Here is a 12,381-nt window from a genome sequence, read left to right as displayed (position 1 = left end):
AATTCACACTTTAGGTGCCATGCCTCTAGTTATAGCACTGAGTCGATGTCGTTGTTGTGATCTGAATTGCCAAAAGACATTAGGCTTTGGTGACAAAGTGCATGCAAAGAATTTGATTTAATGAACTGTCTTTAACTTCTGTGTCCTGGAGGATGAATTCTACTTTAATTACATGTATGAATATTGCTTCTTTCCAAACAGGCAACCTGTACTGGACAGACCACGGTTTCAATCTAATTGAAATCTCTCGCCTGAATGGTGCATACCGCTCAGTGGTCATATCAGAAGGACTCGATCAGCCCAGAGCCATCGCTGTACATCCACAGAAGGGGTAGGAAATGACTCTGCGTGTGTGTTTGTTTAGCCTACAATCAGTACCATCTCTATAGTTTTAAAAACCACTTACTGTAAACAGCAGATATATTAAATACGTTTGCTGCTAAAACTAGAAACCAAAGCAGGTCTTATTAAACCAATTCTGGCTCATCGCATATTCGCTCAGTGGCCACTTTATCCAGTCAGCCTATTATGTGATACCACCATAGCTCACAGAATCAGTTAATATCAAAATTCACAGAGAGGAAAAAAAAATGGCTGACTTTGACCCTGGCGTGACTGCTGTGTGCCAGACAGGCTTGTTTGGATCCGTCTAAAGCTTTAGATGTCCAAGGATGTTCACTTACAACAGCACAGTAAAGCAGTCAGAGTCTCCAGTAAGCAGCACTTACTGACATAACGTTGCCGAGTGTGCTGACTTCTGCTGAGCCATGCAGATGGCAGGCTGTGCCCGTCCTGCCTGCTGCCAGCATCCCAGTGTGGCTCACTTTCATCCTCATAATACTGATCACTCATTATTTTAATTATACAACCTATTTCAGAAATATTTGTCCGCAATTTGCCACCTTTAAGAGAATGGTGGAGAGTAAAGTGAAATTTAGGGCAGCTTGCTTTGTCGAGCAGGAGGATAATTATATAAATACATAAGAACATGCATATGTTACAATGTATCCAAATGTGCTACACCTCTAAGCATTAATATGCACCATCCTACAAAGCAAATGTTATCTAAACAAAGATAAAAATCTACAGTTCAAATAATAAATGAGGTGTATCTGGGCAGATATCTGTTCTGGACCGAGTGGGGTCAGAACCCCTGCATCGGCCGTTCCCGCCTGGATGGATCAGACCAGGTTACCCTGGTCAGCTCGGGCATCACGTGGCCCAATGGAATTTCCATAGACTATGAGGTACAGTCGCACACAGACAATACATCATGTACAGTACCTGTCTCCTTGCTCACCTTACAGTCTTGTGGCTAACATCTAATCATACAAAGGAGCTGCAGTTTGTGTTATGCATTTTAAAATTACCTTCCAGGAAAATACATTATATTGGTGCGACGCACGCACGGATAAGATCGAGAGGATCAACCTTGAGACCGGTGAGAGCCGGGAGATTGTACTGTCAATGGCCAACGTAGACCTGTTCTCCGTGGCCGTGTTCGGGCCTTACATCTACTGGTCTGACAGGTAATTTGTTATTTTCTCAAATGCAAACACTTGCATTTGCCTGCAAAGCCTTTATAGTAACCTGGCAGCGCCCTTCCCCTCCTTTCAAGGCTTCCAAGGACAAATACTAAACAGCAGGTGCTCCTGCAATCCTGTTTTTTTTAAATACTTCAGACAAATATTAGTGTTTTTTTAGGGTTTGACAAAGGTCTGAAATTAAAAACAAAATCAATCAAAATGTATTTCTATAGCACATTTAAAAAGACATCAAAGTGCTTCACACGAGTGCTGCAGTGCGGATTCCAACAATAGACAAAGAAAAGAAGGTAGAGTAATGGTTACAGTAACAACTACAGTTATGTAATACAAATGCAGACCAGGTGGAAGTCCAAACTAATTTGCTTCAAAGGCTACATTGAACAGGTGAGTTTTTAAGAGTGATTTAAACGATTCATTGGATTCTGACATGCGGATATCAAGTGGAAGATTATTCCAAAGTTTGGGTGCGGCGATAGCAAAAGCACGGTCCCCTCTAGTCGGTGATGATGACAGTGAAATAAAACTGAATTTAAATTCTGATGTGTATTGACAAAATGTCCTCAGTGTTGAGTTTTGTTTTAGTGTTTTCAGCTGAAAGGATGACTCCTTGCAGTATGTCTGTGTAACTTCCCCTTCCTTCACCCCGCCACGGTCACACAGAGCATGTTCTATGTGTTCTTCTCCGACTCTCCTGACTTTCAGGGCCCACTCAAACGGTTCAATCCGACGAGGCTTGAAGACGGACGCCGGTGAGGCTGTGACCATGAGGAGCGGTCTAGGGGTTAATTTGAAAGATGTGACGGTCTTCACCAGAGGCAGAGAAAAAGGTGCGTTTTTAAACATTATAGCCACACAGTTTCACTTCCTGTCTTTTATTATGCTCGTGGATTTTTATGCAATCGAATTCCAAATTTGTGGCTCCCAGACCGTAGATTGGATTTTCATCTGACTTGTATAGGCGGACCAATTTAAACGTGATTGCTCACAGCAGAAACGGCGGCCAGTGACTAACTAAACACATGTTGTGCTTTGAAGGCACCAACCCCTGTGCCAGAAGTAACGGAGGCTGCCAGCAGCTGTGCTTCCACCTGGGCAGCGGTCGCCGGACCTGCTCCTGTGCACACGGGCGCTTGGCAGAGGATGGCTTTGCCTGTGAGCGCTATGAAGGTTATCTACTCTACTCTGAAAGGACTATCCTGAAAAGCATCCACCTTTCTGATGAAAATGACCTCAACTCACCCGTGCAGCCTTTTGAAAATCCCATTTTTTTCAAGAATGTCATAACGCTGGCCTTTGACTACAGTCAGGAGACAGCTGGAGCCAACCGCATCTTTTTTAGCGATGTCCATTTTGGAAATATCCAGATGATTAACGACGACTGGACAGGAAGATCCGTCATCGCAGAAAGTAAGTGGATTCCATATTGACGGCGTTTCGATGTTATTTTATGTTATCTAACAAGTCCTCTGTGGGAAGCTGTAGGTCCACCACTGCAGACGTTGAAGAGTGTGGTTTTCTGCAGTGTGGATTAGCCGTATTTGTCACACCGCGTCTTTGCTTGGTGTGTTTTCAGTCAGCAGTTTCATGTCCCTGACATCCGTAAGCTTGCACTTTATGCACAGAGCTGCATGTTTGTACACTCACTAATTCATCCGTCCTCACCTGTACCTGTTTTGGCTGTCTGCTGGGTTGCAAGCCATAAAAATGTAGTTTGACTGTAAAGTGGCACCGTGGCTGACGCTGTGCTGCTCCGATGATCCGTCTGCTAGGAGGAAATAGTGCATCTTTCTCCCGTAGTTAGGAAGCAGGGCTGTTAAGAAATCAGTGTAGCACTGATGTACGTCAAGAGGGACATTTCTTCTTCAATCAGTTTTTGTACTCTTTTACTCCTTTGAAAAGACCAAATCAGCCTGGTTTAAATGAACTATGTTCCAAGCTTTCTGCATACTGACTGAACATGGACCGATCCCTCTCTCACTGTACTGCAGCTCAGTCAGTCCTGTCTTGATGAGCATGGCTGGAGTCAGATGAGCAGCAGAAAGTCTCCGTTCTGCACAGCTCGCGTCCTCTGGCATTCAGTGACGTTTCCACAGGGAGCAGAGCTCAGCACCTTCCCACCGCCTCCTCGCGTGGAGAGGCTGGCACAGTGTTACTGAGCCACTCTCACCCATCCCCCGACCCATCTTTAGCGCTCCTGCTGAGGGAGCTTTCTGCTTATTTATTTATCTTCTAGAAATGAACAAGCGTTACCAAGAACCATCTGTCAGGATTTGTAAGTGTCCTTCACACCTTCAAACTTGTGAAATGCATAATGGAAGTGGTGAAAGGAATTATTATTTTAAGTGCCGTTCATTACTTCTTGTGTCCATAATAATGCACGACAATACCACTGGAAACAAGCTCTTTTGATGCAGCCACAGTGCACAGAGAAATACCATCCTGTGACCCTGCTGGTTTCTTTGTTTGTGTGTTGATTAAAAGCAGCACATCCACCTGCTCCATACTTCTTTTCATGGACCACGTTTAGGCAGCGGTGGATCTACTTCTGCAGTATCTTCTCTTTTATTCTAAAGTTTCTGCCCGAATCCTGTCATTGAGGAAAGGTGAAGATGTTAATCATCTATATTTCCCTAATTAAACTCTGTGTCCCCCATTAATTAGTCCCTCGCCTGGCCAACAATTTGAGAGAAACTCCAAGCTGCCAGACGGCTTTTATTGCAAGCTATTAATTAGTGGTCGGCTGACTCAGGTAGAGTCTTAAGTATTCTGGAGTGTGGTTTATGGGGTTTTATATACTGGGGTGCAGCCAGATTAACTCATACTGGCCAGTTAGAATTGGCTCTGACAGACAACAGTGTGACAGGAAAAATCACGAGACAATCGTTTGACAACTGAATTACTTTAATGTACACTTAATTCATGTTTGAGGTTCTGCACAGTATCTTAGCTGTTCTTGATGGAGACCATCAGAGGTCTCGTACCTGCTGGAGCCGCACTTCCACTGTTTGGGTTAGAATATCTAATGCTCCTGTCACCATTGGTCCCACGTTGGACTTTGCACATCTGCTCCAGCTGTTCCTTCAGCCCCTGGTACTCCTCTGTTTTCTCTCTGATGTTGCTGGGATTTGCACATCTATATTAACTACAGTCTTCTGCTCCTTGTCAGCTGCCACTATGTCTGGTTGGCTGACAATGAGCTGCTTATCTGTCTGAAACTTGAAGTCCCGCAGGACTTTGGACCTGTTGTTCTCGACCACCTTTGGTGGCATCTCCTATCAGGACTTGGGAACATCTGAGACACATAGTCCATATGTGGTACAGATGTTTCTGTACAGCAGCGCTCCCCACCCTTTTTTGTGCCATGGACGCTTTAATGTCAGACAATATTTTCACAGACCGGCCTTTAAGGTGTCGCAGATAAATACAACAAAATAAAATGATACGAGTGAGACAAAAACTGGTATTTTGTAAATATAATAATAAACGTGAATTCACTGTGTAATTGTGTAACTTTATTAGCAGCGTCCTCCTGAAATGCACCAACAACTTTGAGAGTAACGTCCTCCTCTCTGCCCCTTAATGCTCTCAGGTCGCTATGGTAACGTGTAAATATTTCTTTCAAAATAAGACGCACAACTACAACACGGGAAAGACCCAGGGAAACAGAGTTAACGATAAAAACCCTGAAAACCAGAAATTTCACACCCGAGCCTCAACTCTCACAGCCCGGTACCAAACGACTCACGGACCGGTACCAGGCCGTGGCCCGGGGGTTGGGGACCGCTGGTGTACACTATCCCAGCCTCTATGTGTACGCGGTCCCAGCTAGCCTTACTTCCTGCTACGATGTGTTGGACAGTCTCCGGGGCACATTTGCCCGATCTGAGCCCTGACGGTTGGATCTTTAGAACAATAGGCTGGTGTTCGGTATGTGTATGGGACTTACCAGGGAAACTGACCACTCTAGCATTAGTGCCTTGGATGTTGCACACCATAATATGGTCTGTGTCAAGTGTTGAGGAACCAGGATATACTGACGAGAAGTGGGCTCATGGATGCATGGATGGATATTTTCTGCTGGTGCTTTTGCTGTTGTTTGTTTTTAAAATCTTTCTCTTCACTTTCATAACTTAGCTCAACAATGCAGTTATTGTGACCTTACTTCTCCACAATAGTTCTTGTGTGATATTGAGAAACACTGAAAGTCATATTCAGTCGATAAATCACGAATCTGTCGAAGGGTAGAAAAAGAAAACTGCAGTGAGTAATCAAACATGAGTATGACCAGATTTTCTGCTGAAAATCACGTCTCTCTGGAGGTTCCATCTCTGTCAGTCACATTCATGCAATAACAAGAGAGACTGCAAAGGTCTTTTCATATTCTATGTTTTGGAAATTGGTTTGCCATGAAAACACATTCGGTTCCTGAGTGACTTTTGCATCAACAAATAGCTGTCTGTCCAGTGTAGTGAGGCATGAAGTTATTTCCCTGTCAATCAGAAAAGAAACACGATCCCAATTCTAACACAATTGGAGCCTGCCATCTGTTACAAGCAGTCAGTACTTTCACGCATTTATACACGACAGACAACTCTGAGGTTTGGAGCCCGAGATGACAGCGGCATATAGCTGGAATCTGCATTTACAGATAAATAAATTAACGATAAACTTAATGAATGCCAGCTCCAAAGTGATTATTTCTTTCGTTTTACTCTATGTGATGTTTTAGATGGGCGCTCTTGCTTTAGTACGATTATTTTTCCCATGTGACTCAGTTATTCAGTAGAATAAAAAGGCAGACTCGTAACTCTGACTCTTATTCAGGTCACTTTGTTGCTCCGTGGTCTGATGTTTCTCTTGTTTCAGATGTGGGTTCAGTGGAAGGTCTGGCTTACCACAAAGGTTGGGACACTCTGTACTGGACCAGCTCCACTACATCCACCATCACCAGACAAACTGTGGACCAGAGTCAAGCGGGCGCCATCAGTAGGCAAGCTGTGGTGACGCTTTCAGAGGAGGACCACCCGCACGTCCTGGCCCTGGATGAGTGTCAAAGGTCAGTCGTCTTTCTCATGATGCACTTTTCACGATTCGCTCATGCATCTGTTTTCATTAGTTACATGTGTGACTTTAGCTCAGAATATTATCTGCTTGGTATTTGAGGTGCTCCAAGTTTGATCACCACAAAGGTGATTGTTCTCAAGGACAGTTTTGCTTTTGTCGTGCCACGCGCTGCACTCCTTTTGAGTCACATGATCATGCTCCCAGTTCTATTTCATGGTTCAAGAGCATATATAACAACATAAACCAGTCATGAGTATTTAATGGGGGTGAGCGGTTCTAGTTTAATTATTGCAGTGCAGCACCTCAACCATCTAGTTATGCATTACACATTACCTCTTACTTATGTTACATGTTATGTGTAATGCTATGAGCTGCGACTCAGGCAGTGAGTACTTGGCTGTCCTCGGCCTACGCTCTGTTTCAACATCGCTCATCTTTACAGATGGTTGTAAAGGACTGATGTTGAGTTAGGAGCAGTGGGCAGCTGTTTCTGCACAGTTTTGCCCTTTTGTGCAATAAAACTCACTGCTCAGAAGTACGTGCCCCCTTCCTGTTTGCTTCCTGTTCGCTTCCTGTTTGCTTCCTGTTCGCTTCCTGTTTGCTTCTCTGTCACACTGCAGTGTTTTAGATCAGCGAACAAATTTTAATATTAGACAAAAATAACAGTAAATACAAAATGGAGTTTTTACATAATGGTTTAAAAAATATGGTTTTCCATTAATAAATAATTTCATTTATTAATTTAAAAAAACGGATTAAACCTGCCTATGTGAAAAAGTAATTACCCTAATAAACATTATAACTGGTTGTTTCGCTCTTGTTATCATTGAACCCTGAACTCTGAGGCCTGCAGGTCTTTAGATGTTGTTCTGGGTTCTTCTGTGACCTCCTGGATGAGTTGTTGATGGACTCTTGGAGTCATTTTGTTTGGCCGGCTGCTCCCGGGAAGGTTCAGCACTGTTCCAGGTTCTCTCCATGTGTGCATAGACTCTCACTGTGGTTCAGTGGAGACACAAAGCCTCTGTAACCCTTTCCAGACTGATAGATACCAGATTACGGCATAATGTGTTGATGATCTGAAACAAGTGTGTGAGTGTGACAAATACGAAAAACAAACAAAGAAAACTAAGAAATCAGGAAGGGGGGATACTTTTCCACATCACTGTACACCTGAACCCTTTTCCACGTCCACAAGCTGAAACCAGCTGATTACAGTTCAAGGAAAAGAATTATTGATGATTTTCTTCAATCAATCGATCATGGAGATAATTGAAGAGCCTTTGTAATGCAAGTAATGACATAATTGTAACTGTTATGTGGTTAGTGAGTTAGTACAGTCATGCACTGCATTGCTCCATTATGCCCAGCGCTGCCTGTTACACATTTTTATTAGAAGTACAGCTGACAACTATAATGTATTGCTCTCAGGTTTTTCCAGAAAGTCTATAAATAAATTACACTTGATTCAGAAGGCTGTTGCCAGTTTTAACTAGATCATATTACTGCTGTTTTAAAATCCATATACTGGCATCCTGTTAGTTGTAGGACAAATTTTATGACCCCCGTTCTTGTCTATAAATCTATGCATGGAGGTGACTCCTGACATGGTGCCAAGATGTGCCGAAAACAGAGTCTGAAATCCACGAAGTCTCTGCTGTTCACCATTAAGACGTCACTCAAACTGTCGCTTTTTGGGTCTTTGCACTAAAACATTGATGTGCTGCCCCTGCTTTAGCCTCTCTTCTGCTTACTGCTGGTACTGCTGTAGTACTGCTGTGGTGCTACTGTGGTACTACTGTAGTACTGCTGTGGTACTACTGTAGTACTGCTGTGGTACTACAGTAGTACTGCTGTGGTACTACTGTGGTACTGCTGTGGTACTACAGTAGTACTGCTGTGGTACTACTGTAGTACTGCTGTGGTACTACAGTAGTACTGCTGTGGTACTACTGTAGTACTACTGTGGTACTACTGTAGTACTACTGTGGTACTACTGTAGTACTGCTGTGGTACTACTGTGGTACTGCTGTGGTACTACTGTGGTACTACAGTAGTACTGCTGTGGTACTGCTGTGGGACTACTGTAGTACTGCTGTGGTACTACTGTAGTACTGCTGTGGTACTGCTGTGGTACTGCTGTGGTGCTACTGTGGGACTACTGTAGTACTGCTGTGGTACTACTGTAGTACTGCTGTGGTACTGCTGTGGTACTGCTGTGGTGCTACTGTGGTACTGCTGTGGTACTGCTGTGGTACTACAGTAGTACTGCTGTGGTACTGCTGTGGGACTACTGTAGTACTGCTGTGGTACTACTGTAGTACTGCTGTGGGACTACTGTAGTACTGCTGTGGTACTACTGTAGTACTGCTGTGGTACTACTGTGGTACTGCTGTGGTACTACTGTGGTACTGCTGTGGTACTGCTGTGGTACTGCAGTGGTACTGCTGTGGTACTGCTGTGGTACTGCTGTGGTACTACAGTAGTACTGCTGTGGTACTGCTGTGGTACTACTTCACTCTGCTGTAGTACTGCTGTGGTACTACTCTGGTACTACTTCACTCTGCTGTAGTACTGCTGTAGTACTACTCTGGTAGTACTTCACTCTGCTGTAGTTGTTGGTGTTCCTGTTGTTTTTTATTCTCCTGATGATGAAACTTGGGAATCTTAGGACACATTTATGAATGCTGGTATTTTTGCAGGAGATGTTTCTGTACGTTCCGTCGAGCACGGTTAGCCTTCAGCTGTGTTTTGTGCATAGTGCAGTAGCACTGAAATCTTATTTATTTAACTCTTAGCTTTTGAAAAGATTCAGGTGCATCTTCTGTTTCTAAAAAGTATAAATATTCCTCCTCCATCTGTTGTAAGTCATGTTTAAAACCTGTATTTCATGCATATAAAAACGTTTCTGCACACAGCTGCACAGAGTACAGCTCTCTCTCCTTTATACTAACTAAATTAATTTCTTGACCTCAGACTATCCTTGGTTGGCAGTTTGGCACTGTATCCATCCCACTCTAGAATCACTGTCTGATAATTAGAATTCAAACACTGATGATTAATTAGTAGCCCCTGGTTGTGACTTCTGACCTGAATCTTTATTATCGCACTGGAGAGGACTTCCATGACTTCATTACAGCAAGAAGAGAGAAGCCAGAGTTTTCTCCTATTTAAAAGCATTTTATCTGGTTGTGATTTTGCTGCATGGCTCATACAGCTAATCCTATAAAAACCAATATGTAATTTATTTTGATTTACTTCCCTGTAAATAACTGTTAATTATCACAGAGCATGAATAAATGACCTTTATCTTAGAATTTCTGATGCTAATCCAGTTTATCTAATTGAAACAGAGCTGCACTCTTCAGGCCAAAAAGGAGAAGCTGATGAGGATTTGGCAGCTGTGTCATGATGCTGATCATTGACTGACATGACTGCATAAACCTCCAGCTATTTACTAAAGAGGATTTCTCCTGTGCACGTGTGTCTGTGCACAGCATCAGATCCTCTGCAGCACAGTCTTGTACACCACCTTCTATAAAAAGCTGTTATTTCTAACCCCGTCTGAAGTTTCAGGTGACACATTTGTTTTAGCGTTCTTGCTGAGGTGGTGTGAATTTTTAAATTAGTGTGAGAGGTAGTGCATCTTTTGGAGAGGGAGGAAGTCCCTGATGAAATTACTCCACTGTTTTTAATTGTGGAAGAGAACACTGAGGTTTGCTTGCTGATGTTAAAAGGCTTCGTTTGGTTTGGTGTTTCATATTTTTCAGCCTGATGTTTTGGACCAACTGGAATGAGCAGAGGCCAAGCATCATGAGATCCACCTTAACTGGCAAAAACATAAGGGTCGTCATCAGTTCTGACATCTTAACGCCCAATGGACTGACCATTGACCACAAAGCAGAGAAGCTCTACTTCTCAGATGGGACCCTTGGCAAGATTGAACGATGCGACTATGATGGATCCAGCAGATACGTGAGTATGATCCCACTGAGCAACAATCCCAGATGGTCAGGGCTAAGATCAGGTTCAAAGAGTAAGTAAAGGTTCAGTAGCTGTGTAAAACACGCAAAACCTTCATTTACATACAGTACTGTGTGTTTCTGTTTATTTGTCTCTGTATAATCTGCCACAGACTTTCAGTCCAGCTCTTGTGTCATTTGGTATAACAAATTTCAAAGGTGATCATTGATGATCATTTCTGATCAGTGTAGATAGGTTAAAATAAAAAAAAGCATCAAATAGGCTCTAATTGTTCGCTTTGCACAATAGTAGAAGAGCGTGATGCGTGCAAACTGCATCCAGGACAGAATCGAACACCCCACACCGCTAACACCATATGATCTCTTTGCAAGCGTCTGCACAGACAGCATGCTAACACAGAGCTCGTGAAGAACTGAGAGTGAGATTGTAGCTGAGAGGATGCTGAGCCGAGCCAGCAGCCAGAGCCTGATGAGCAGTCAGACTTACTGTGGACGCCGTGTTTCTCAAGTAGAATCACTGTGGCGACTCTTTGGGCTGATCTTGCTGTCAGTTTTGCAATCATACGTAAAACCGTAAAGAAAGATGCTGTCCTCGTTATGATAGAGTGTATGGGACTGTAGCCACAGGTTTACATAATTAACTGATAATTAGGTACAACAAGTAATTATGTAAATGCTGCATTACTTTTTAGAAAATGAAGGGGTAATGTGTAATAAATAGTTGTTTTTTTTTGAGAAACTGTTGGTTATGTGTGGACGTGACACTGGTTCATTCATTTAGTTAAGTGCTTTTTATGCTGTTTTTACACTTGAAAGGTTCAAAGGGCCGTTTTAAGGCTTAACACGAAAAAGAAAAGCATTCCTCTGAAAATGGTCAGGTACGAGGAGCGAAGAACGAGTGAAGCAGCAGCCAAAGACAAACTCTGAAAGGCGTTCATGAAGCCTTTTGTCACGATTACTTTAAAAATGACAAAAACTTCTGGGTAAAATATGAAGAAATTAGGGTTGGCTCAAGGCTTTTTCACTGTACTCTACATTTACAGTGAGTAGTGCCTCTGTGCCATTGTGTGGAGCACGGTGTGCTTATTTATAGAGCCCCCTTAATTTAATTTCTCATTATAATATTTTTATCGTTGTCCAAAAAATGAGCAACTGTTTTAATCAAATTTCATTCTGGCATCGTTTCAAATCCCTGTAACTCACACAGTGAGTGTCACTGACACCGCTGCACTACTGCAGGGTGGTACAATGCGGTCCAGCTGCACGCTGCCGTTCAGTGCCATGAATGAGCGCATGCCTCCCCGTCTATCATGCAGCATGTAACAGCAGGGCCTGATACCTTTTGTTGTGTAGTATTTTAGTCTTTTTTATTCTTTTTTTGTATTTTGTCTTAGTTATTATTTTAATTTTAGATTTTTTTATCATGAAGCCAAAAAAAAGTCTACTTAAAACTAATGAAGACCTCTGGGGCTTGATACTGTCAGCCCAGGCGTGCGAGTGCACATTTTCACATATGCAGGGAAGAGATGACTTTCTCACCTTTGTACACAGACTGCTGGATGTTTTTTCATTCACATTAATGAGTGACCGCCAGCTCTGTCATCCACATTAGTCAGGTAGACTCGACAAAAGGTCTTCACTTTAATGAGTGTCTTTATGGCCATATGAAGGCCGCTGCTTTCATTCCCATTTGCTTCTCTAACAGGACTGAATTTGCACATTTTCAAGCTGCTATTATGCATGACAGAGCCACTGGCAAAGTAGCCAAAATCTCCATCCTTGTGCACAAA

At 42.9% G+C, this 12,381-nt stretch overlaps 1 protein-coding gene across 8 annotated transcripts in view; it reads left to right on the top strand.

Annotated features, from left to right (window-relative positions):
- The window catches only part of lrp1bb (low density lipoprotein receptor-related protein 1Bb), a 260,158-nt gene that overhangs the window by 180,087 nt on the left and 67,690 nt on the right, over window positions 1–12,381 (top strand). For all 8 annotated transcript variants that reach the window (XM_063499991.1, XM_063499988.1, XM_063499992.1 and 5 more), the window contains 7 exons: window positions 202–331; window positions 1,121–1,247; window positions 1,378–1,529; window positions 2,250–2,374; window positions 2,583–2,954; window positions 6,414–6,603; window positions 10,379–10,583. In XM_063499991.1, the coding sequence (XP_063356061.1) occupies window positions 202–331; window positions 1,121–1,247; window positions 1,378–1,529; window positions 2,250–2,374; window positions 2,583–2,954; window positions 6,414–6,603; window positions 10,379–10,583 (1,301 nt within the window). The remainder of the gene's footprint in view (window positions 1–201; window positions 332–1,120; window positions 1,248–1,377; window positions 1,530–2,249; window positions 2,375–2,582; window positions 2,955–6,413; window positions 6,604–10,378; window positions 10,584–12,381) is intronic.

The sequence above is a fragment of the Pelmatolapia mariae genome, linkage group LG16_19 (assembly GCF_036321145.2).
Source record: "Pelmatolapia mariae isolate MD_Pm_ZW linkage group LG16_19, Pm_UMD_F_2, whole genome shotgun sequence".
NCBI lineage: Eukaryota > Metazoa > Chordata > Actinopteri > Cichliformes > Cichlidae > Pelmatolapia > Pelmatolapia mariae.
Note: the sequence above shows the minus strand (reverse complement) of the source record. Positions and strands in the feature narration are given on the sequence as shown.